This window comes from Seriola lalandi, unplaced genomic scaffold (assembly GCF_002814215.2).
Source record: "Seriola lalandi dorsalis isolate HSWRI2012SDOR001 ecotype SW California unplaced genomic scaffold, Sedor1 jcf7180002054995, whole genome shotgun sequence".
NCBI lineage: Eukaryota > Metazoa > Chordata > Actinopteri > Carangiformes > Carangidae > Seriola > Seriola lalandi.
The window spans coordinates 470,003-496,711 of NW_019525544.1; the positions used below are offsets into that span (position 1 = coordinate 470,003).

At 40.0% G+C, this 26,709-nt stretch overlaps 3 protein-coding genes and 1 non-coding gene across 4 annotated transcripts; 1 reads left to right on the forward strand and 3 right to left on the reverse strand.

Annotated features, from left to right (window-relative positions):
- Positions 1-33: 33 nt before the first annotated feature.
- On the reverse strand, positions 34-9,274 carry slc13a2 (solute carrier family 13 member 2). The gene is made up of 12 exons (XM_023397051.2): positions 8,934-9,274; positions 6,611-6,739; positions 5,403-5,539; positions 4,524-4,759; positions 4,263-4,440; positions 4,053-4,175; positions 3,760-3,969; positions 3,445-3,545; positions 3,161-3,276; positions 2,739-2,900; positions 2,498-2,635; positions 34-1,905 (listed from the first exon to the last, which is right to left on the reverse strand). The coding sequence occupies exons 1-12, from the start codon at positions 9,042-9,044 to the stop codon at positions 1,777-1,779; spliced, it is 1,770 nt and encodes a 589-aa protein (XP_023252819.1). The 5' UTR covers positions 9,045-9,274; the 3' UTR covers positions 34-1,776.
- Positions 9,275-13,997: 4,723 nt separating this feature from the next.
- Positions 13,998-19,659, forward strand: vtnb (vitronectin b). The gene is made up of 8 exons (XM_023397023.2): positions 13,998-14,208; positions 14,697-14,813; positions 14,949-15,176; positions 16,453-16,592; positions 17,360-17,516; positions 17,996-18,154; positions 18,789-19,124; positions 19,300-19,659. Exons 1-8 carry the CDS (start codon positions 14,145-14,147, stop codon positions 19,434-19,436), a joined length of 1,338 nt encoding a protein of 445 aa, XP_023252791.1. The 5' UTR covers positions 13,998-14,144; the 3' UTR covers positions 19,437-19,659.
- Positions 19,660-20,333: 674 nt separating this feature from the next.
- Positions 20,334-20,407, reverse strand: trnat-agu (transfer RNA threonine (anticodon AGU)). Its single transcript has one exon. It is a non-coding gene; the product is annotated as a tRNA-Thr (tRNA).
- An 88-nt stretch (positions 20,408-20,495) lies between these two features.
- On the reverse strand, positions 20,496-21,970 carry LOC111647469 (uncharacterized). The gene is made up of 3 exons (XM_023397075.2): positions 21,841-21,970; positions 21,398-21,576; positions 20,496-21,304 (listed from the first exon to the last, which is right to left on the reverse strand). The coding sequence occupies exons 1-3, from the start codon at positions 21,968-21,970 to the stop codon at positions 20,675-20,677; spliced, it is 939 nt and encodes a 312-aa protein (XP_023252843.2). The 3' UTR covers positions 20,496-20,674.
- Positions 21,971-26,709: the final 4,739 nt, after the last annotated feature.

A 26,709-nucleotide genomic window follows, 5' to 3' on the forward strand; every position in this document is an offset into this window, starting at 1 on the left:
AATATTGTGGGTGTCAAGTGAATGGAAGAGACATTGTTCACACGATGATGCTTTATTCTCAGAGTAGAAACAGCTCTGGTACATATAAAATGTGAAAAAACACACATTACTCTGCCGGGACGTTCTGTCTCTGTTTCTGCAGTTTATTACATTTAGCCGTAATAAACGTGATAGAAATTGACCTCCACTCAGATTGTATCTTATTGGCAGCTTCTTATCTCAGTGTTATTATCCTTGAGCCAACCTTTACATCTGTGCTCACTGTACGCTGTATTGGTAACACCTTCCTGCTATTGATTTGTGCGCTTTCTGTGTTTCACCTTCCTCAATGCTTAACGGCATTTTTCAGCGTCACCTCAAATTTGTGTACACGTCCCAATAATTACTGGAGTGGGTTTGTTAAAGGAAGAGTTTGACATCTTTGGAATTGCTATACATTATTTTCTTGCCAAGAGTTAGATGAGAAAAACAGAAAAAACAACCCCCCCCCCCAAAAAAAAACATTAACATCTTGTTTATTTAATCCCTACAGAAACTTAAGTGACGAAATGACAAGTTGTGCTTCAAGGGGAGTAGTTTCCAGAAAGTCATTGAGCCCGGCCAAGAAATAAACTGGCATGTAATAGTTTTTGTATTAAACAAACAAGATACAGCATGTTAATCAGTAAACTTTAGAGGTGCTGTTGGACAGATTTTATTACCTTTGGAAACTAGCTGTTTCCAGGCTTTATTCTGAGATAAATGAATATGCTGTGCTGTTAGAGTGGTATCAATCTTCTGATCTAACACTTGACAAGAAAATAAATAAAATTCTGAACTATTCCTTTAATTTACATTTATTCATTCAAGGAGAATATTGCCAGTTTAAGATGAAAAAAAATCCCTTCTAGGTTAACAAATAATCCCCTAAAGGCACTTTGACACTCTGGCTTTGACAATTTACACGTGTACAACAGTGGGATGAAAACAGTGATAAAAAAAACAAAATATGCAACAAAAAACAAACAAACTAAAGACTCAAGGTCCAACAAAAGGACCACAGTAATAAGTTAAATTAACTGATACAATTAATTCAATGAATTCATCTCATTTACATGGTGTCTGTAAACACATCATCACTCGGAATAATCACATTGTTTTAAACAATCACTCAAACAAACTGTGAGCCGCATTATTGGTAAATGATAAATAGATTAATGAGATGACATCACATTCAGGGAAACGAGTACAAGGAAATGACCTCAGTCTTTTTTTAAAGCAAGAAAAAAAGAACGCGCATCATTTCTCTTTTGTTCGGTCACTGGAATGAAACGAGGAAGTACCGGACGCTGACGGCAGAGTGGGTTTGATAAAGAAGCTACTAAACTGATTCAACTTTATCTCAGTGCTGCTTGTTTGTTTGGTTCTTGTTTTTACAGTAAAACAGTAATCACAATGACTGATTCAGAGTGTTGGGATGTGTACAGTGCAACTGAGACTAAATGGTGTTATATTTTGGATCAGGTTCATCTTTAAACTTTGTTTTCCTCACCACGTTGACTGTGGCCAACCTTTCTTTTCCTCCTTTACTTCTAAAACGATCAGAGCTCCTGCTACAGCTCTTCTCTCCTTTAAAGGCCCTGAAAACATTTTTCCTCATCGGCTTCTTTTAATGAGCAAAGGGATCCTACAATAATGCACTATTTTAAGTTAGAACAGTTTAGCTTCTTCAAAAGATAGAGAAAACCAATTCTGTGTCATTCTCTCTCCATCATCTCTCTCTCTGTCCTTCCTCACTCAGGGTTTACTTGTAACGTTGACCCAATGAGGCATGGTGCCCATGTCAAACATGGCGTATCCCCAGGTATTGATGCCTAAATTAATGGTCAAAATCCCAATGAGGTTCAGCATGAAGCCGGCTTTCACCTGGAAGAACAGACACATTCTGATCAGTATGAGTTAAAAAACAAACTACGGTATGTGCAGGTCTTGAAAAGTCTTAAAGAGCAATGAAATTAGTTTCCTGAAATAAAGGCCTTAGAAGTTATTTAAAAAGTCTCATTTTATTCACAAAAGTCCTACATATTTTCTCTGCCTGTTGTCGGCAGAACTGTTGTTTTGTCTGTTTGTTTGTTTGTTTTGGAGGCTGTTCGATCCTTTTTTTGTGACGTTTCTTTCAGACCTGTAGCAAACACTGTTACAACTGCAAGCTACAGTTTCTAAGAAGCTCATCCTCTCAGGTGTCAAGCGGTTAATCCATGTATTGTGTGCTGCTTCAGTGGGTCCAGGTCATGTTAATTAAGTGATTTATATCGTAAGGGATTATTACTACACACTGCAGTCTATGTAAAGGACACTTAGCTCCCTCCTACCTCAACAGACACAACCTCCTGACTATTATTATCCTTTGAATTAAATCAAAGAGTCATGGGAGCAGCCATCTCTAAACCTTGATCATGTGAGTGATACTTGTGACACAGATGGTGTTTAACGGACGGCATATGTGTGTGAATCTCACCATGTCGATGACTCTGAGCTTTCCGAAGGAGAAGGCGATGGCGTTGGGCGGTGTAGCCACAGGCAGCATGAAGGCCAGAGAGGCAGCAATGGTGCAGGGCAGCATCACATACAGCGGGTGTATCTTGATAGCTGTGGCCTAAAGAAACAAAAACATGCCAGCACAGCACGGTGTAATCAATGAGAGAAGAATCACGTGCACAGCCGTGTGTGCATGTGGACAGTATTTGTACTCAGTTTACCATTGAGGCCAGTATGGGCAGGAACAGCGTGGTGGTGGCCGTGTTGCTGGAGCACTCGGTGAATGTCGCCACCAGCAGGGAGAGCAGCAGCGAGATGGCGTAGGGGGGGATCTTCTCCAGAGGAGCAAGGCTCTCTCCCAACCACTTGGACAGACCTGACTCCTGGAAACAAATAAACAAGGAAAGACCATTGTACTATTATGTTATTTGTCGTGCTAGCTGCATGGCACTAGGGATACATGTTGGTCGATCCGAGAGAGTAGAGTACAGTGAAATAGCTCAACAATATTATTCAATTCAGGTATTCAATTTATACTGAAACAAAACACACTCATTGATAAGTCCACAAATCCTTCCAGCACAATATAAAAGGGATCATGAAGTCTTAAAAGGAAGAAACACGGTGCTCTTGGGTTTTTTACCTCACTGCCAGCAGCCAGAGCGAAGCCTCCTCCCAGCAGCAGGATGATGTTCCAGGGCATCCGCTCGTGCACCACCTGCCAGTTCAGCAGAGTGGAGGGAGCCTTCACCGCCTTACCTGTGAGACCCAGATGAAGTTTGAACATGAAACAGTAATTACTTTGAAAGAGCAGTGTCATATCCGCTCGGTAATTATCACCCAGCTCTCTAATGAACTGCAATTTAGGTCATACAAATATCACAGCACAATATTATCAGGGATGTTTTCCTGTAAATGTGATTTCACCTTCGTCGTTGTAACCATAGCCACCAAACCTGGGCAGCTGGGAGGGGATGGCGAAGAAGAGCATGGAGACTAAGATAGCGACGGTTCCATCGGACACAAAGCTGATGTACAGAAGATAAGAGACATATTGTTGTTTGAACATGTTGCCGCTGTGTTTCCTGCTCTTTGTCACAAGACAAAGGGAACAAGCAATATTAGGCTTTTGCTGCACAAACACTTGTTAGCAGGAGCATTTAGTACAAGTTTATCCTCCATAGTCATGTCAACAACAACAACAACAAAAAAAAAAAAGGAAAGAGAAAGTGAGAGACTCACGCCTTCTCCTTGTTGAAGAGCACAGTGGCCCAGCCGTCTATGAAGCCCGGCTCCCTGGTGAACCACAGGACCACCAGCAGGACGAAGATGCTGAGCACCGCCCCCTCAGCAAACTTCATGGGCCCCAGCTTATTGTACTCCTCCCTCATCACCGCGCACGCCTCCTTATCCCTGTCGCTCTTCATGCCACAGCCGAATGACTTCTTCAGGCTGAGGAGTAAAAAAGACCTCTGGTCAGTAAACGTCCTAGCTGTCCAGGGAGGCGGCTGACTGTGCCACACTGGTTGCCTTACTTGAAGCCCAGGAAGAGAAACTGAAGCCAGAGCCAGGAGAACACCAGCATGAGCACCATGTTGGGAAAAGCAAAGCCGAACCAGCTGGCAAAGTTGATCACGTCACCGTTGTTAGGGAAGAGCCTTCACAAAAGATGGAGATGAAAGGAGGTTACTTATCTGGAATAACATCTGTCTGTGCTTGTTGACTGATATTAACTCAGGACTTACTCGTCGATTTGACCCTTCAGGATGAGGTTAGGGGTCGTGCCAGTGAGCGTGGCCGTGCCCCCGATGCTGGCGGAGTAACACACGCTCAGACTCATCCCTTTGGTCAGGAGCTCGTACTTCTCATCTATTTCTCTTCTCCTGGACTCCCGCAGTGCAGCTTGACTCATCTCAGGTTCATCTGGAGCACGACACATCAAGTCACGATTATTGTAAGGGTTACTCACTAGAAACCTTCCATGGCCTCAGATATGTTTTACTTACGCTCAGTGTTGGGCTGTTTCGCGTTGGCCATCTCCCCCTTAGTTTCTCTGAGCTCCAGCTCAAACGAATGGTTGTCTGCGCCTGCGGCCTGGAAATCTCGTTCATCCGCCTGCGACTCGGTGTCTTTGAGCTGCTGCAGCACGGCTTGAGCAATGGGCAGCATCATGGCTGTGGTGGCCGTGTTGCTGATCCACATGGAGAGGAAGGACGAGACGATCATGAAGCCCATCATTAACCTGTGAGAGAGGTGAAGGGGAGGGAGGGAGCATGAAGATGGTGACCATGAGTAGAGATGTGTCGAAAATGATTGAGATGAGCACTATTTCCAAATTTAACGTGTGGTTATTTGCTTACATACATGTGATTTTTCACATTGTCAGTCAAAGTAACGTCTTAATAAGATGATATTTTATTAGCATCCACTTCTGTAGCTCTTCTGTAGTTTTCTCTTTCTGCAGCATGTTCCTCTAATTAAATGTGTTTTTTCACTTTGCAGTGTTTTTTTTGTTTTTTTTCTCCAAATGCTGCACGTGCGTTTCCTGCATTTGCTTTTGTTTTGTATATTTTCATATATGCTCTCAGGGCCACCATACAAATCATATTACATAACTTGTTAAGATGTTGATGCCTCTGGTTGTTGTGCAGAAATCACTCAACAGTGTAAAATCAGAGAACATTATCATCCTGAAAGATGAGGAGGATCTGTGTGATCAGTTGAACATCTTTGACATGTGTTGTCACTGTAAATAAATGCAATGTGTAAAATGATCTTAAACACATGAACAATTAAGATCTGTGTAGGCAGTGCTGATCCTTTAGTCATGGCTTTGCTGTGTGCTGTAGTGTACACTGGTGAGCTGTATCACAGGGCTTTCTTACAAGGACGGACGAACACCAACCAGCAGCAAAACTCGGAGAGCGATGCGCTTGTGGAGGTTCCACTGCTCCACTGCGATGGCGACCAGCAGGCCGCCCATGAACAGCATGTTGGAGTCTTTCAGATATTCAATGCTGACCTGAAACAGATCGCACAGACACAAACCTCAGCAGAAGAATCAAGTAAAAGTAACCTGTGAACACGCGGTCTAATGCAGAGGTAATGTATCATCCCATTTGTTTTATGAGCAATAAAAGTCAAACACTGGGATCAGCAGATCAGAAGCTACAGAACGTCCTGAAAATTACTGTCACATCATCACTTTCAGTATGCAGCGTTTCATCAGTTAAGATAAAGTAAATTTAGTTGTGCCCTTTAGTTGTGCTCTTGCTGACGGTTGAAGGGACCAAGCAAAGACAAATATGAAGTTATAGTGAGGCGGTAGATGTTTTGTCACAAAGAACAGAAGGTGAAGTTTAGACTGATGTACCTAGACTTCATTTGAGGATTTACATTTTATGCTACTTTGAACTTCTATTCCTCCAACGATCCCTAATAAACATATTATGTCTGATGTCTGTAACGTGTTAGCACGTCCACCAAAGAAATGGTTTCATTTAAATAACTGAAGAGATCAAATTATCCAGCATTGCATGTGTTTATTTTTACTCTTTACTACCTCATTAATCATCTCACATCTCATGGTCATCTCATCTCTGTACCCTTGAAAACACCTGACTAAGCTATGTAATTGTATATAAAGTAATTAAAGCCAGCTCCACCTCCAGCACTAAAAACAATAAAATGCTGCTTACACATTGATGCATACATTTTAACAATCAAATAATACAGAACAATACTATATTAGTCACAGTAACCATTTTGCTTGTGAACGAGCACTTATATCTTGTACCATGTATTTTGCTGATAATGCTTCTTTACTTGCAGCAGTAATGTATTTCTACACTGGTGTATTGGTACATTTACTTAAAGCAAAGTGCTGCTGTGACCGAGACTCTTTGAACACCGTGGCAGCAGTGCAGGGATACGCCCTTTTAAAGCTTTTGAGCAAGCCTCGCCTTTCTGACCAATCAGAGAAGGACAAAGTCAGGGGTCACAAGCAGCTGTATTCACCTGCAGGGATAAATAAGGCACAGGTACATATAAACTGGCTCATAATGAAGCACAGGAGTATAAATAAGGTCTTTACCGCTCCGGCCGTCATGATGCCCATCATAGGAAACAGGACGACTGGCAGTAGAGCCGTCACAGCCAGAGGCATGCACTCCGTACACCAGTACAGAGCCATGAGGATGATGGCATAACCACATTTCGCTTGCTGTAAACACACAGACACACACACACACAGTCAGAAGTGGCAGTGAAGTAGAAGTGTTCCAATACTCTAACATCAGCGCAGCATTTTGTCATTTTACATCTGAAGTCATAAAAAGACACTTGACACATGTGCTTCATCTGATTTGGCACAGACAAAGACACACAGAATTTCAGCTGTCGCGTCCTTCGTCTTATCTTCGACGTCTCTTTAAAAGGCAGTAAGACTTTACACATGCAGATAGCAGTAACCCTTGATCATAAAACAAACAGTTTGTCGTACTCTTGTCTCGGGAGATAACTCTTTATGGGTTCTCTGTAAAATCCTTTTTCTTAAAGACTGTTTAAACTACCCGACACAAAACTTTCCACTGCCACGCACATGAGACCTCGTTCAACTCGGCAGGTCATGCACTGAGCGACAATGTCTGCTTCATATGGCACTTACACTTTTAGAACATTAAGACAAAGATAGAGGGAAAACAAAGTGTGTACAATGTGTGAATTATTCTGACAAAGTCATATAAACCGTATGAAATTACTTATTACATGCACACTGCAACAGTATCATTTATGAGCACTTTTGCACTTAGTAGCATTACTTTACTACTATAATATACTATCTGTACAGTTTTAAGAACATCAAATGCTTCATATTTTCATTAAATTGTCACATCACTCTTTTTTTGTTTTTTTTAGAATTATTAGTATTTTCAAAAATGATTTACTAATATTTTCTTCACTTTCTTGCTGAAAGTCATTAGAGAAGATTGATACCACTCTCATGTGTGTACTCTAAATAATAATTATTATGATAAACTCTATTTATATAGCATTTTCTTAACAAATTGCTTTACAAGCAAAATAACAAGAAATGAAAACGATAAGTGAATAACATCAAATAAATAGAAATAATCAGTATAAACAAAAACCTGTGTCAAACATTTCTGAATGCTTTCACAAAAGGAAAAATGATAAGAAGGGATTTATGTGTGAAGAGTTTCATATAGTAAATGCTTTAATAGCAAAATCCCAGTCACCCTTTGTCACAAGCTGTGAGCTGGGAGTCACCAGCAAGGTCTCAGTGGTCAAGAGGGCACATACCAGGTCAGTAAGTCAGAAAGGTATTTAGGAGCGAGGCCATTTAAGGCCTTAAAGGTGAGCAGTAAAATTTTGTAATCAATTCCAGAGCAGTTGATACGAAGGACCTAATATTAGAGTAAGAAGCTGAATAAGAATAAATATGAATCTGGAGCCTGTAAATTGTTATCTCAACTTAGCATAAAGACAGGAACCAGGGAGACAGCTTCAAATACATTTTTGAAGGTAATCAACCATTCATTTAAAAAAAAAAAAACTGAAAGAAAAAGAGTGAACGTGACTCAAAATGCCTATTTAATGAAAACATGCATCTCATGTTGTTATAACTGTTGTTGAAAATTACTTAGCATGCATTGCATTGTGGGAGTGGCTGAAGGGACCATTTGAAATCTAGGAGGCAGCCATTTTCATGTGTCTTGTCAAGGGTTCAAATGTGGTCTAAGATCAACTGTACACTGTGTACCGTTATCGTACCTTTGCCTCCCAATCATAAAGTAACTGAGCCTTTTTGAATACAGTAAATCAATATGCTAATGAATGAATGCTAAAGAATCCAAATGTCCATTTGCAGCATTAGTGTTTGGTTTATATTGAAGCCATTTGTTGTTGTTGATCAAATTCCTGTCATTTTCTTCTGTCTGTGAAACAGAAACCTGGGCCAAGGTCGTACTATTCCATCAAAGAACTGTAACCAACAATTGTTCTCATTATCAATACATGTGACTGTTATTTCCTTTATTGATTGGTTAATTGTTCAGTGTAAAATTGACGTGTTGTGAAGAAAAAAACATATTTACATATTCAAATTGCAGTAAAAATGGTGTTGAGTTTACTCTCATAGACAACTACGAAAAACAACACACACACAAAACACATATTTGACCCAGGGACACCTGTAAGGTTTACCTGGCCTTGCTCACCAGGTGTTAATACACTGAACAAGCATAATAAATGAGTGAAATCGCTTCCCTGGTGAATCTCTCTGACATGAGTGTGAGAATAAACATCTTCTGCAAACAATGGTGATGTTTCAGTCAAGAAAAACAGATTAAAACAGCCAGTTACCTCCACTGGCACAAACACACACACACACTCACCGATGTAGGGCTTATGATTGGCAGGGGAAGGAGGACCAGTGGAGTGACGAAGATGATGATGTAGTTTCTGTGGTACCACAGCCACCTCAGCGAACTACGAATGATTTTCATGGCAAAACTGACAAGCAACTCAGAGGCAAAAAAACACCCAAACTATCCAGACGTCTCCCTGGTTACTGAGAGCAGACAGCTGATCGAGACAAACAGCAGATGATTAGAGTGAAGCCGAGACGGAGGAGCGGACAGGAGAAAATGAAGCTACACACTAAAGTCAGGTGAGCACAGGAACAGTAAGTACTGGTGATGAAAAGCAGAGATGTGCACCACAGAGAACCACTGAGGTGGCGGGGCTTTATATCTCTGGTAGCATATCAAACATTAACTCAACCCCAAAGAGATCACAATCCATGACAGAGAGGCAACAGCGAAGGTACAGAGAGCGGGAGGGATTTGCAGATGAAGAGAGATAGAAAAACAATAGGCAGGGTCATAATCTGGAGGAGTGCAGCTCTGGCAGGTGCAGTCAAAGGTCACCAGGGGTGGTGCATGTTCCCGCTGAGCTGAAAAGTACAGGTGGCCCACAGACGGAAGATGAGAAGATGGGAACCTGGACACCGGCCGACTTTGAATTACTCTGTAGTTATCTTGTGTCTGTTGATGATGGGTTATGTTGAAACTAACTCCGCAACTCTCTCATTTACATGTTTTACCACGTTTGCTAACAAGCTAGTCCGGTATCCAAAAGTCAAATGGGTTTTGTGCAAAGTTACAAAAGTTTGTCAATTAAATAATTAAACAAAAATATATGTTGTGCTTTTTATTTCTATGTGCATTAATTACAGAGGGTAACTTACAACATGAAAACACAACTATGCTGCCTCTGCTCAGTTAAGTTAAGCATCTTGGACAAATCTCTACTGACTTTATGAGATACTGAGCATCAACATTTTTAAAATTTCTTTTTCCAGAAATAACTCACATGATTCAAATATCAGCTTCCTAAAACTTTCACTACACAATATGGATTCTAACAGGGCGAGTTGTTCTGACTATAATTGACGTATCACCAATAAAAAGCAACATGAGTGAACAGTGAATGTCTATTATTGATCTGTTCTCAATAAACACATCACATGTAATATTTTATGATCTTATGCAACACACGGAAGTCACCTACAATCACAACAGAAGTCTCTGTTGTTTCATACATATATAAACTTCAATTTACTTCATATGTGAGATAAGAGATATCTTCAGTCGAGTCATAAAACACACTGTCGGCCATATCAACAAGTGCTCATGTCCTATCACAAGAAAGCATGTTTTGCCAGCTCTGACAAAATGTGTTGAGTATCAGATGCACGTTCTGGTAATATGTATTTAATCATATTACAACAAGTGTAATTAAAGACTGCTGCTTGGTTAGTTTTCAATCTTTTTGTATTAAGTGTTGACGATTACACAGTCTGAGCATGACGACAACAAAGCCATAAAAGAGAGAAAAAAAGAAACGAAAACAACAAAAAAATACAAAACAGCAAACTGAGTACCAAAGCGACAGATAGTGACTGTAACCACATCTTTACCACAGTCGGCGTAGTTCCAGTGGGTTAGGGTTGTTAGTGCTTTGTTTATGACTGATTTAAAGTCGGTGTATGATGACAGCACTGTGGTTAGAAAATAAACTGTCTTTTCTCTCAAAACGGTTTTTCCACATCCTGTGTAAAAAGTACAAACCTTTCAAAAGTATTCAGTGTTTCAGAGATCTTTCGGATTAAGATCTAACATCTTCTGAAGGGATTACATCTGGCCAACTGAAAGTAATCAAGTTAAATGTGGAGAAATTATTATTAAATCAGATAAATATTAATGTCATAATTTCATAAATATAATATTCAGGCCACACAATATTTAAGCCTAACCACCACCATAAGAGAGTTGGAATGCTTTAAGTATTTTATGAAAGAGTAAAACCAAACACCTTAACACTGTCTGAATATTTTTATCACTCAGATTAAAGAACAAGACTGATCTGCACACTGTGCAGGTTTTATGACGGGCTGTGTTACAGCGTCCCGTCTATAATGTAAAGCTCAAAGGTTTGATGATCACTGTGCGCTGAGAGCCAGGCTCCTCATCAGAAGGGCAGCTGACTGGTTCAATGACTGGATTAATATTTGACATAAAAAAGCATATGCCAATAAAACCTATGCATATTTAACATGGTTTATAAGCCTGCACCGTCATCCATCTTGAAAATCTACCACACCCTTCAGGATCTACAGCAGGATTGAAGGTAACAGAACCACATGCCCTCTGATTGGACTCTGCTTTATGTGTGGATTATCCAATCAGATTCAAGTGTAAAAATAGGGTCAAAATTCTACTTATAACTTTATTGTCACACCTTGGGAACTTTGAGCACAGAGACTCACAGTTTTCTGAACATCAACAACAATCTGAACAAATGGCATTTGTGACGCAGTAACACAAAGACATTGTGAAAGAAGAAGTGCTTTTGTCAACATCTGTGTACATCTGTGTCCACCGAACACCCGGCTATCACTCAAAGCGGCACGTCCTCAATTCTCCAACTTTAAGCCTTAATAAAAATGCAAACAGGTGAGTTATATAAACACAGTTGTCATGAGCTCTAGAGCCCAAAACCGTTTGTTGTACCATGTTTATTTCTGCTGTAAAGTTGAACATTTTAACATGGCAGTCTATGGGGATTGAATCACTGTTGGAGCCTGCCTCAAGCGGTCAGTCGGAGAAGTGCAGTTTTTGGTACTTCCGTGTTGCCTTAATTTTTCAGCCTCAGATGTTGCCGCTTAATTTTGACCCAATTTTATTTATTTTATTTTATTTTTTACACATGAATCTTATTGGACAGTAACAATCCAATCACAAAGCAATCAGGGGGCAGGTGGTTATTTTACCTTCATCTCTGCTGTAGGTGCAGAAAGGTGTAGTAGGTTTTCAAGATGGACGACGACGCGGGCTTGGAAATCTACAACTGCGGCCATCATATTTGCTCTGTTTGCTAAAGAAGAAATGGCGGGCTTTCTGTGTGTAGACGGTGTAGCTATCCGCTGCTCTGTTTCTTCCCCGACCCTTCCTGCTCAACTTCTTCTGCAACTGCCTCAGGTGCGTTTTGTTGTTTGTTTGTTCTGCTTGTTTGTTTGTTCTGCTTGTTTGTTTGGTCACCAAAACAACGAGCCGTTGAGAGCGCGAACCGGAAGTTAAAAAATTAAACTGCCCAAATAAAAGTGAAATGTGTGAAAACTTTACTGTCAGGAGAACAAAACACTTCAGATTAAGCTAAAGTTAGCTACTTAGTGTGATAAAAGTGATATTATTTTAGTTGACTGGATTACTTAACGTTGTGGAAACTGTTGCCCCCACTTTACATTCCCCACCCAAATAGGTTTTACTTACTTCCTGTAACCCTAACGTTGATACGCAGCTCGAAATTATGAGATAAAAAGTCGAAATTATGAGATAAGGAGCTGATACTCCTTATGGAAAGCAGTGATTACAGCCTTAAACTATCATGATTTTAATTAACTGGGGACCAAACTTTTATTTTATACTGCACGTATAACATAAACCCTTGAATATGAAACACACTCACAGCTCTCTACTCCTTTTAGCGACTTTCATGAAGAACGAAGGAACTGGTGTGACACTATGTCATAGATTAAACCAATATTTAATTATTAATTATTAACTATTAATTATTAATATAATACAATACTTAATACAGGTAGAGCTGAAAGGATTAGTTGATTCATCTATAAATGAGTAGAAAATCAACTGGCAACTATTGTCAGAACTGTTAACGTCATTTTTCAACAAAAACTGATTTTAAAAAAAGTAAAATAAAAAGTAAAATGCTACTTACATTTTAAGGCTTAAGATTATTTTTGATACTTTAAGTGCATTTTTCTGTCATTATAGTTAAATAATAAGTAATAATAATAATCAGAGTAATTATATAACGACCACAGTTTTGTGGATTATGCAACATTCATCAGACATTTCTATCTTTTTCGAGTGATACTGTAAAGTTTTATGGTGTATTAATTGACAGCCATTAGAGATATGGCAGCAATCCATGTATTAGACCAGCTGATACGAGTGTCACCGAGAACCAAAGTCCACCTGAGTTTATAATCTGTGCTCATCAGCTTTATGGACAGTTTTCACTGCAATTCCACAAAGAAAAATACATGTTAAACACCACTGACTTCCTTCTTGGAGCGGACTGGTTTATGTACTGGTACTACAAGGCCACACATGCTTTAGAGGAAAGCTAAAATACCACCACTCTTTGACATTTTGTTTAAAAAAAAAAAAAAAATCTTTCAATGTTTAACAGATTCCTGGAGGTCAGATGGGTGAGTGATGAGGAAATGAAATTACTTCAGTCTGTGTTTAGGCTCAAGCTTTCCGCCTGGTGGTGATGTGCTGGTTTCAGCCTCAGGGTGCTGACTCTGATCATCAGCTTCTGTCAGACAGTCACAATGTCACTCTAGTTATCAGGGCTGCATTTGGAAGAAGCCATTATGTTTGCTGCAGGGTTGTTTTTTTGCACCAAAGATCAATAAAGGAAAAGTACTGACCTAGTTACACAATGTTTGAGCTCAGATAACCGTTCCCTCACTCTTCATATCACTCAACCAGAAGTCACATATACAATAGACAGTATATCGACTTTACAAGACCACAGCACAATGTTGCTGTTTCTTATCTGGTTTGTAATTTGAACTTCATCCTTTTTCCTAATTAAGAAGCATTCTGCTGCTCAGATTTATTCTCCACTTCCTGTCTTGTTAGTTTTACAAAATTAAACAACCAATAAGCTGATACTGGGTCTTAAATTTGCCAGATAACATATTCTGTGCCTTAAAGTGCTCATGTTCATGTCAGGGTGATGTTTTTGGGACAGACAGGACAGAGATCAGTCATCACAGTTTAATGATTATCACAGCCAAGTTTTGACCAATCAGGAGGCCAGACGCCCCGGGGTTAACAGCTCCTGAAAAGTATCTATTGATCATCATCTGTACACAATACTGCACCCCAGTAGGGGTTCAGATTCATCTGACACACTGGTGCAAACAGAGAAAAGTGCACAGTTCTCCTCTGAATTTAAACTCCACATTTTCAGTTTGTCGTTTAAAAGGGGAATAATTTCTGTGAGTCGACATGAAGCCAGCAGTGGCTCTGCTGGGCCTCGTCCTGCTGCTGGACACTGCCTTTGCTGCAGAGCGTAAGTCTTACAGTTTATCTTTCCTAACTTATCTTTTGTGCTCTATATGAACATACATAGAGTCAGTAAATATGAAAAGTAAAACAGTTTTTCCTCAAGAGGCTCGAATGTGTATTATTAAATCAGTAACATATTGTACTTGTAAATATTGTAAAATACATTACCTTTTAAAGTAATAAACATCATAAGTAATTAATACATTTTCTCCTGCATTTACAATACAGTATATTTGACCATACGAAAACAATGTGGTGTTGTATTTTGTTTTTATCCCTGATGAAAAACAACATCTCTGTAGGATTTGTAGTGTTTTTAATACACTTAATTTAATGTGTGCTGGAGCATCAGAAAGAAACACACATGTATGCACAAAAAAAAGATTTTTGTATTTAGAGGTATAGTGAGTTCTTGGAGCTGACCTCAGTAAAGTCTGACTAAGTCTGCACTGTATCAAAGCTGGACATTTCATGTTGAAGCTGTTTCCACAGAGTCCTGTGTGGGTCGCTGTGGCTCCTTCAACCCACAGAGAAAATGTCAGTGTGACTCCATGTGTGCGTACTATGGAAGCTGCTGTGTAGACTACGACACCATCTGCCCCAAAAAAAGTACAGTAGTAGAATATTACCTTTTCACTGAATATAAACTATTTGTATTTTAATTTTAAAGTTCATGGCTTTTGAATATTTCAATTTCTACTGAAACATCTTCATGTGATAAAACTTTCTTCTCCTCTGCATCAGTTGCTCGTGGTGATACCTTCGAGGGAGGAGAGGATGTAACACAACAAGTGACGACTGTTGCTACAACTGTTGCATCAACTTTTAACACAGTTGCACCAACTGTCTCCCTCCCACCCAGCACCACACATGAGTCCACACCACCTGTAGACCCTGACGGAGCGTCATGCAGTGGTCGACCTTTTGATGCTTTTCTGCAGCTGAAGAACGGTTCGATCTATGCATTCAGAGGTAAACCTGGATCTAAAAGGACAGTATGTTTCCTGCCCTTTTTCTGTTGTTGGTTGCAGTGAATATTTCTCAATTATCCACAAAACTAAGAAATGGCCAAGCTTTCAGATGGTCATCATGGACCTGAGTTTATCCAGTAGTGTTTGAAAAGGTTTTCATTAGATCAAGATCCAAAGAAGATCAAGTGATCTTTGAAATAAAGTTGCTGATTTTAAAAACATATATTTCTGTGCAAAAGTTTTAGACACTTAAAGTAACATGAGGATGCTTTCAAAGATAATGCCATGAATAGTTTCTAAAAATCAAACTATTTCATACAAGGTGCAGTAAATAGAAGGTTTTATAATATTTGGTGTGACCAAATTTTAAAACGGCTCCAATTATCAGTTCACAGTTTTTAAAGGTGCTTGTCAGGTAGTGTTGTTCCAAGCATCTTGGAGAACTCTGTGGATTTAGTCTGTCTCAGTGTCTTCTGTCTCCTCATGTAATCCCAGACTGACTCCATGATGTTGAGATCAGGGGTCTGTGGGGGCCAGACCGTCTGCTGCTGGACTCTTTTTCTTGTCGCTAAAGATAGTGACACCTCCCTGATGGTGCTGCGTGATGGAAGGGAATCTAAACATCTAAAGTCTCAAACTTTTGCACAGTTCTGTATGTCATGGCTCACCCACATCATCACATTGTCCTTCCTGCACTCAGCTGCTTATTACAAGGGAACAAACTTTCTTTTTCTCCAGTCCTTCACTTTATAATCAGTAAGTCCTACCGCGTCCTTCACATATAACAAGATCACAGCAGCTGCACACAAATCAAAAGTCTTATTGCTATGTTTCTGAACGGTCCAGCAGCAGATTCATCCCATACAAAGTTCTTTCAACAACCAAAAAAAAGGTAGTGTGATAATCAATGGAGGAATAATTTAAATAGTGTCTTATCGTGGCAACAGAATACATTTCTTTGTAAAATAATTAATGAAAAGATCAGATGTGGCTTAACATTAACCTCCATATTTGGTGAAAAGCTGAATAGATTTCCAAAAATTATACCCAATTCTTCACACTGCCACTTTTTGATTCTGCATCTAGGACAGTTCGGGAAAGTAAATGGGAACAAACTGATTTGGAGACATTAAATGCAAACTGTGGACTATGTAGGCCGCACATTTTATTTGTTACATCTTCATTGTTCTCAGTGTTGATACTCTGTGAATTTTCCTGGTTAATAAATTGAATTAAGTTTCTTATCACTGATCCAAGGCCTGCCTTTCCTCCTGTAGGTGACTATTTTTTTGAGTTGGATGACAAGTCCATACTTCCTGGTTACCCCAAACTCATCCAGGATGTGTGGGGAATCACAGGGCCCATCGACGCCGCGTTCACGCGCATCAACTGCCAGGGAAAAAGCTACATCTTTAAGGTAGAAACCTCTATCTGTAGAGTCTGGGAACAAGCTGTGGGCGGTGTATTCTGACTACTCTCCACATTTATAAAAGGAGTGGGGTACAAGTTGTTAGTTGAATGGTTTATACATTAAATAGTGGAACAAAGTACCTGAGGCCCCAACATGGGGAGGTCCCTCAAAAAGCCTGTAATTAAAAGTTTAATTTCATCTTCTGGCTTTAAAATTTTACATTGTTGGTATTAAAGGCTTTTAATAGTGGCTGAATAAATAGTTTGACGTACTATTTATTGCATCTAAAACTATATTAGGATCTCTCTGAAAAGTGCACATGTTTAGTCCACTCCTGCTTTAGTTTGGATAAAAATAGTTCATCTCTGCGCCGATGCTTAGGGACACTGTCCTCCCCTAAAAAAACAAACCCATAGGTCACTGGTGCCAGCAGCTTCATTACAACCCACAGTTATGTTTTAGTGTTAAGTGACATCTAGTGTCCATGTCAGATAGTATCAGTCATTTTAGCAAATGCCCCAACATGTCGTGTTCAGTCGATACTTTTTATTTTAACCACAATTGTTCTATAGCCTTAAGCATATATTGTAACCATGACAACTAAGGTCTTCTAACCTTAACAGAGTGCTTATTTGAACTCAAACTATGATCTTTCCCTAAAACTAAGCAAGAAGTTCTTGTGCCTGATAATAATAGACATTTACTATGCCGTCAGCATTACAGTGGTAGCGTCAAACCTCACTGCTGTGGGCTTTGTATTTATTCCGTCTCAGGGGAACCAGTACTGGAGGTTTGAGGGCGATGTCTTGGACGAGAACTATCCGCGGGACATTTCAGTCGGCTTTGACGGCGCACCAGATGATATTGATGCTGCGTTTGCCGTGCCAGCACCAAACCACCGTGGCAAAGAGAGAGCCTACTTTTTCAAAGGTAATTATGAAGGGATGAATGACATTTTTTCAGAACTCAGCAGTGGTTTCTAATCCTTTTGTCTCATGACATTTTAAAACTAAGCAACTAATTTGCACATGCATATGAGCTCTAAGCAGTTTAACCAATGGTAACTTTTTTCATTGTAGAGTAAACTGAGCTGATTTATTTTGTGACCTCTTTAGGGTCCTGACCCACTGGTTGAAAACTTCCAGTGGTGGGAAGTCAGTACATTTACTCCAGCACTCTAAAGTAAACTGGCCCCTCTAGGCCTGATTTACTAAAATGCTACTTGAAACTTCTTCTGCACAACAAGAAACAAATATTTGTATGTTTTGTTTGACTTTACTACATTAACATTAAAAATATCAGGACCTTAAAACTGAATCAGCTAAATGGAATTAATGCATGTGTTTGTGCTACTGTGCGTCGACATGCCTTCAGTGAATCAAACCCTGTGCGCTTGTTTCTTTCTTCAGGGGACAAGTATTATCAGTATGAGTTCAAGCACGAGCCTTCCCATGAGGAGTGTGTCCGCATGAGTAGATCCTCCCCGTCTGTGCTGTTCACGCAATACACGGATCTCTTCTGCGATCAGACATGGGAGGATGTTTTCACAGAGCTCTTCGGAAGCGCCGGTAAGCCTCAGATGTGTTTGTGTGTTTTACTTGTTTTTATTTATTTAATGTTCATTTTGTAGTGACTGTTTTACTCTTTAACTTTGGTAGAGCTGCTTCTGTTTTAGTCTGTAGCAGGCACTCTTCACACAAACAAATTATACATTGTTTGAAAGCTCTTACTCTCCTGATTCTGTGTACTTTAGGGTCCCTGTATCACTGCAACAAATGTTGACACAGAATTTGTTCAGATTTGTGTTTTTCACACAGTATATTCCCCTTTTTATGCTCAAAATAGTCATGTTTGTGTCTCTGTAACTTTGGTTCAGCATCTCTTATACTCATTCTGACTTTTTGATTGCAAAACTTTTACCTTTCACAGGAGACCAGGTTTATGGCTGTAATCAGGGTTGAGTGAACAGTAACTTTTTTATTCTATAAAAAAACAACCAGCAGTGTCTGTAGAATAATTAGGATGAAATGCAAACTGTAAAGGATGTAAAAAGCTGTTTATTCTAGATACTTAGAGCAAATGTAAATACACAAGTCTTTGTGTATCTCTGATCATCTCTCGTGTCTTATTTTCTATCTGTATGAATAGCTCTATTTCGCTGTTAATGAGTCTAATATCTTTTCCTCCCTCCTCCTCCTTCAGTCAGCAGTCACCACACAGGCCCTCGTTTCATCAGTAGGGACTGGCAGGGTCTCCGGCCCCCTGTAGATGCTGCCATTGTGGGACGAGTCTACGTCAGTCCCAAGCCCACGCCATCTCTTCCGCCAGCGAGGAGGAGGAGCAGTCGGAAGAGGAGGCCCAGTAGGAGGAATAGACAGCGTGGACGGCACAGTCGCCATGTGCTGTTTAGTGATTTGTGGGGTTATGATGACTGGTTTGACTACAGCGACTACAGCGACTACAGCGACATCATTGATGAGAGCACCACACATGAGTACAAGAGCACTCCTGTTCAAAATGTGTATTTTTTCAAGAGAGGTATGAAAACATGGCGTCATTTTTATCCCTAACTCAGGCTGTTTCAACAGAACAGAAAACTGAAGCAAAATTCTAGTAAAAAAACAATTACAAGAATGAAAAAGTTTCTCTTTCAGCTTGTACCTTTTAACAGTTTTTGGTTTGTATGTTTCTTTTCTTTTTTTTATGATGACAGATAAATACTACAGAGCGAATCTGCAGACAAAACGTGTGGACTCTGTCAAACCTCCATACCCACGCTCCATTGCAAAATACTGGCTGGGCTGCAAGCATGAGGAGACAGCTGATGCATCGAGGGCAGAGAAGAGATAGGCCAGCTGACTGAGTCTGTGGTTCAGAGGAAAGAAAGAGAAACCCACTCTGTGTTTTATGTTTTTGTGACCAGTGTTAAAGTAATTACAAAATGAACTTATAATCACTCCTGATAATGTTTCTTGTTAAAGCATGTTGTTCACAGTAAATACCCCTCTAATGTCCCCTCAGTATTAAGGTGGGTAGGATTCTGCATAACTTAATAAACTTGAGATTTCAATTATATGAGTAGTTTAATATTCTTCTTGCCCAAATTGTTCTCTCTCTCTCACACACACACACACACACACACACACACACACACACACACACACACACACACACACACACAGCCTATATGCATGGTGCTGTGCTGATATGACAGTAGTTCTCTTGAAAGACGTGCACCATCTGCTGGACAAAAGACTGCAAGAGAAACACATTAATAAATTAATTAAATTGAAGAATTTTATACATGCATAATGCACACAACACCACTCATACACTTTTTTTTCTTACTTTTGTGGCATTTAGTTTTGTGTGTTTGTTTTAGTCCGAAGTATTTGGGGGATTTTACTTGTAGTGGAGTTTTTTCAACAGTGTCGCTACGTTTACTTTTCCTTAGTAAAGGATCTGAATATTTCCTTCACTACTGATTACTGCCTTAACCGCATACTGTTTTATTGTTATCCAAACACTCGGTGTAACATGTTAATATCGATTTAGAGATATGAAAATCGTTGTTGAGATCGCTTCCGGGTTCCAGTGTGTCCGAGTTTATGTTGCCGCAGTACCAACAGTGGTCCAAAGTAATTAATAAGAGTTGTTACAGTTTACTCAAACGTGTCTACGTTGTCCGGTAATTATGCTGTTCACACGGTTCATTGAAAATGCACAGAAACTAAAGAAAGACAGAAAAGGCACCGCTGGGATTCGAACCCAGGATCTCCTGTTTACTAGACAGGCGCTTTAACCAACTAAGCCACGGCGCCACGTGACGACATCAGCAGCAATAGACTTTATAAATGTAACCACATCGCAACAGGATATTGAATAAAAATTTAATTTGTCTTTGTAGTGTTCATGTAATAATCTACAATATGTCAATAACAATATCTAAATAATTCTATACATTCTTATTCACATGAGAATGAGAGAGTCCTCTGTTCAAGGCAGTCCCACCATAAATACTCTGTTCTAACTAAGTCTATTTACAATGTGGTCTTAAACATTCAACTCCAAATATCTTCTTTTATCAGTCAGCCCAGAAGATAATCAATCATTGCCGCAGATATTTCTAAATCTGACATATTGAAGTCGCCCAGATCCTGGAGGCACAGGTCGGACAGGTCGTCAGAGCTGGAGAAGCCCTGGTGGTCCAGCTGACTCTGCACGCTCTCCTTGGATCCAGGGTGTCCGACTGCAGCGCAGCGGCTCCCCACAGGCTGGGATCCCTGTGCACCTTTAAGGAAAGTCTCAAAGTCCTCTGTCAAATCCCATTCACCGAGCCCACTGTCTGGAAACACACAGTAATCAGTGAAGTCTGGGGTTTGGTAGTGATGGTGTTGATAAACTCCTGGGACACCCGGTCCATGCTCGGAGCAGGATGAAGCTTGGTCGCCGATGACAGGGGATGTAGGTCCGGGTAAGGACATGCCCTGACTCGCCAGGATGGTCGAGAGCCTGGTGGACTGAGGTAAACTCGGAGCAGGGTAGCCTGGTGGGGACGGCAGGCTCGGGGTAGGAGAGAGGGCAGGACAGAGCTGGGGGAGGGGTGGACTGGGAGCCGGAGTGTAGGTGAATTGGGAATGAAGGTATTGGGGTTTGGGGACCGCTTTGGTTGGTTTCTTGCTTTTGAAATAGCGAGCGCGTCGGTTTTGAAACCACACCTGTTGAAAGGAAAGAATAGAAGTTATTTTTACGCACTGCATGAGGCGTTATCCAAAACGATGCATGAGAAGTCTGTGATGCACATGTCTTACCTGAATTTTAGACTCCGGCAGCCCGGTCACAGAGGCGAGAGACTCCTTCATTTTAATATCCGGGTACTGTGTGACAGTGAAGGCCCTCTCCAGCTCGCTCACTTGCGCCTTGCTGAAAGTCGTGCGCTTCCGGCGACGCTGGGTGTCCAAGCGCGTCCTGTGGGCAGCATCATGATGCACTACGGAGAGAGGACAACATGTTAAAGTTGGGGTATGTTAGTTTTTATGATCTATGAATTAGAATCAATTAAGGTACAGAAATGAACTCAATTTGGAGATTGGTGAATATAGAATTTCTTAACACACAAGGGTGATGGACTGGACTAAATGATGAAAACGTTATAACTAAATTGTGGAATTCGCATTTTTTTTAATCAACTAAAATAAAAGTTGTTATCTCCTGAAACAGTTTTAAAAATGTAGTAGCCCATTCAGTCTCTCACCTCTGCTGGTGTCCTGTGCGTAATCGTCGTTGTTGTTCATATCCAGGCTTGTACCGGGCCAATAATGTCCGGAGTAAAAAGAGTTCATCTCAGAAACATGACTGCCTGTAAAATCCAACCCGAATGCCATTTTTTGAAATATAGAGTTCAAGCACGAAGAAAAAGATCGTATGTTTCCTCAGGTGTGTCCGAGATGCGTCTCCTTGGCACTGGTGAACATCCAAGGCTCTAGAGGTTTTTATACTTTGCTGGACAGACTCAAACCGCCCCCCTGCACCCACCCTTTTGCACATCTCAGTGGTTATTGTCAAGCCTTACAAGCGCGTGCCTTTGATGTGTTATTTACCTATTAATGGCTGTCCGGGTAATAGGTGTCTGTTTGATCCCCGAACACCTATTATTGTCCCCATTTAACCTACAGACGGAGCATGTCGTAACCTGCAGGAGTGCGAGATCTTCCAGTAAATCTCTGCATCTGAGGTGATTTGTTTCCTAAAATCATTTCCAAAGTCACATGAAGGGAAAAGAAGAAGAAGAATTTTTAAAAAATGACACCATTACTTCTTTTCAATGTATAGTTTAAGTCTAAACTCAGACCTACTGGATGTGCAGTTGATAAGAAGACGCATGAGATTTAGGTGAATAATAATTTCATTTTTTCTTCATTAATTTAATCTGTTCTCAGCCATAATACTAAAAAGGTAAAAAAAAAAACACATTTGGACTGACACAAGGTGAATAACACGGCAGGTAAAGCAACAATCACACTTTTCGGACACATCAGTCTGTGAAACATCCTCTCCTGCCTCCTGGTGAGCATCAGGAAAAAACACAACACTGCGTGTATAGTCGAAGTGTATTGAAGAAGCTGCCGAAGTGTGAGGCCTCAGTCAGCTGTAATGTGTCGAGGTGACAAATCGGGCTACTTGTTCTGCTTCCTGGTCGGTTGCGCTTCCAGCGATCGAGACATCAAAACACCGGATAACGCACAGTCCAATGCACGGCCAGTTCCCGAGCTGTGGTGCCAGACACACAGTGTTATGGGCCATTACAAACCGTATTTAAATTCCCAAACATGAGCCGGGCTCAGAAAACAAAACAAAAAAACTAACACATGCATTTAAATGTGTCAGATTAAATTATGTCCAAGTGGAGTCTATATTTTGCTTTTTGAGTGATATTTTAAATAACTGTTATGAAATACCAAATAAGCTACAATATCAATAGACATTCCCAGGGACGTATGGGGAGCACGTGATGTAGGCTAAGGAAATATTTTGGAGCCAAGGTGCTCATGAGCTCAGTGAAGATGGGACATTAGCCTTGATAATCGGATCAGATTAGCAGTGAAGTATTCCTCATTGACTCCTACTCCCAGGATCGATGGGCCATCCGGATCATAACTCAAACTGCTGCTGACCGTCACATGACTCACATTAAGGCAACAATATGTCGAAACCAAAAACAGATGATCTCTCGAAACTGGGTCACATGCTTCTGGAGTGACCCCGTGACCTGTGTGACCCCTGACCTAGAGCAATGACCCCCACCCCACCCCACACACACACACACACACACACACACACACACACTGTTTACGGTTTAGGCGGCTCCTTTCCTGCCTGACTGTGTAGCATTTTGCTTTTTTAAAGTTAAAAGTTAAAGTAATAATTTATTTTTAATGCATTTAGTATTTATTGTAGCAGGCCTAGTTTGTTCTCAATTTGTATACGTCACATTTCTACAGTATTTGTTGCGATGAAAACTAGTCACAAGGTGGCAGCATTAGACCGTTTGATAAATATAATTTCATAAACACATTATGATGCAGTATTTTATTTGCTTAGAAATCTTCAGTCCAATATTAATTCAGTTGTTTTGTGATAAGTTTTTTAATAGCCTTGCACTTATGGGTGGTTTCATAAACCTTCTATTATAGGCTGAATATTGTTATTATTATATTATAAGTCCATTAAAATCTACATTTTAGTATCAAATTTGAATAAAATTTCTCCTGTGCTACTTTCACAGTAAATATCAAATAAATAAATTAGGCTCAGTGAAGTCTTCTACTAAAGATTACTGACATGTTTTGTTCAGAAGATAGATCTTAGACTCATCATAGACCTTGCAACCTAATGTTATATGAATATAATTCTTCTTCATAATTTGTACAAGCACCACAAGGTAGACACAGCTGACTGCAGTAGGGTAAAGGTAAATTAAAGGAAAAACTCAAATGAAATTTGAGTTCACGACTTTAGAATAGTTGCATTTATTGTGGCCCAAAGCTTTAACAGACGGTTGGTCTTTCCTTTAGTTTGTCTCTCATCTATTTTATGTGTGAGAGAAAAAATGTGTCATTTTCAGTGTTTTTCCAGGAGTTAACATGCATTTCTTTGACTAATTAGAGCCAGTGTTTGGTTTTCTGAAGGTTTTTAAAGGACAGTTTGAATAATTTGAATGAGATTTTGACTTATTCTACTTTGATATTAATAAATTTGATTTAATGTCAAAGGTCAAATCACAAAGAAAAAACAGTTTTAGACATTTCTCCTTTTCTTCTGACACACTTGTTCATGCAGCAACACCCTCATCTCATTTTGAGTCTCTGGCTTGCTCTGCAGCTCAAACTGTATTCCTGATCTCTCCATATAAACACACACACACACACACACACACACACAATACACAAACTGTTCTTCTCTCAGTGTCTGAATGCTTCAGTTTATACCTCACAAACCCAGGTGTGCACACAGAGAAACGCTGGTCTTCTGTGTCCACACTCCTCTCTAAGAAATCAGGATTGACACTCAGGTGTGAATGACGCTCTGCCGTCCTCTCCCTCACCGACATCCTCGCTCCTTCCCTCGCAATACACAAACACCATTCCTCAGCCCGCTGTTTGATGTGGAAACTCCATCCACATTTCCTGTCAACCTGACAGATTTTTGGGCCTAATCCATGTGCTGCATGGGCCCATGTACCGTGCTGTAAAAAGCCTTTTTGGATCTGAAAAATAGAAGCTGAGTGTGATTCAAGTTTGGCTGTGGATGAAAGCATATCCGACTCTGTAGGGAAAGAAGGGAACACAGGAGGCGTGATTTAGTGCCGCCATAGATACAAAATAAAAATTTATTATGGCTCAGAAGGAAAAGATATAGATGTAGCACTGAGATCTAGCAGGTCGGTGTGACTGGTTAGTTAGCTTAAGCTTGACTTTGGATGAATGTAGAGAAGCAGGAGTGCAGAGCAGATCACCCATGAAGAAGAGGATTCTCGTTCGATCAAATTGGTTTGGTGTTTTAAATGAAGAGATTTCTTGCTAAAGAACCTGGGTGACAAAAATTGTGTACATTCAAATTTAATGATGTCTAATTCAAGACATTGAAGACAAATCAATATAATTGAAGCATTTAAATACAAACGGTCCGTGGTGAAGATGAGATGGTTGGAATAAATATTTTACAATAAGTTTGATATTATTCAAACAAAACATTTTATGAATGCAGTATTTTAAAGCCTGGAGGGAGTCGTCTTTTCATGAGCCCTAAGGTTGATAAAATGTGTACGGCTCACAGAAATCTGTCTCTGTGTCTGTGTTTGTCTTTTATCCGTCTCTTTCCCAAGAGTCAGATTTGTTGTGTGCTGTTTGAGTTTTGTCATGTTTTCCTGTTGAGCTGTGTGTATTTTTTATAAATGCCCGTCACAGAACGTGTGGTTCAAACTATCTTAGGCTATAAACACTGTTGTTGTGTTTGGAAATGGTCAATGCTATGTACAGCACTTGTCATTACGTAAGTAAAATAAATAAATAGCCTGAACTCAGGTTTTACTTTGGACTTCAGCGCTGCTGCTTCTGCGGGACTTGGAGGAGGCTGGATGGATGACGGGATATCACTCTCATGGTGCTGAGATCTAAAGCTCAAGTGTGACTACTGGCCTTTGATTAAAGAGTGGTACATCTACAACAGGGAATTGTATAACCACTGTATCTGATATTATTACATATCTCTTTAATTAAACTGTTCATTTAACTGAAACATGTTCCTGAGGGATTTTCAATATTCCTTAGAGACTTTTTAATCGTTATAATCATGTTAGAGGATTCTTTGGCTCATCATCCAGCGCGGTTTGTTATGTGACAGTGAGGTCCAAGTCCAGTTTGGGAACCCTTGTTCCTGCTTCTGGCTGCAGGTCACAGCTGATCCTTGCACCACTTCAACTGAATTAATTCATATAGTAATTCAAAAATCAATAAGGAGTTGCAGCCAAATATAGTTTAAAATGAGCTTGTAAAATGCTTGTTTTGCATGAGTAATAATCATCTAATGATGTACAGTGTTATAGTATAACACTAACACAGGCCATTTTTTGCAGTGATTACTTTTACTTTTTGTACTTTAATTCATATTTTCCTGATTAAGTTTAACTTGAGTAACATTTTCAATTGCAATCACTTGTGATGGAGTATTTGTACAGTGTGGTATTTGAGCTTAAGTCAAGGATCTGAATATTTCCTCCACTACTGAAGCACTAAAACCAAAGTACAGCTGCAGCTGATGGGAATGACATTAGTATTGCAGATATTTGGTCACGAGCCAAAGCTTTGGACAAATTAAAATCTTAACCTGATGGCGGCGCTAGAGGAAAAGTCCAGATGATCTTTATTAAATTTCATGGCAAATGATCCAAGAGTTGTTGTGATATCTCAGTTTGGACCAAAGTGGTGGATTACCTGGCCCACATCCGTAGATCGATGGGTGGATTATGAGGAAATAGGACCAACAGGCTGAAACAGGCGACAAGACGTCTGTAGTCTGGACTTATGTTTGTAGTCATTTTGTATATGGGATGATTGTGCATCTC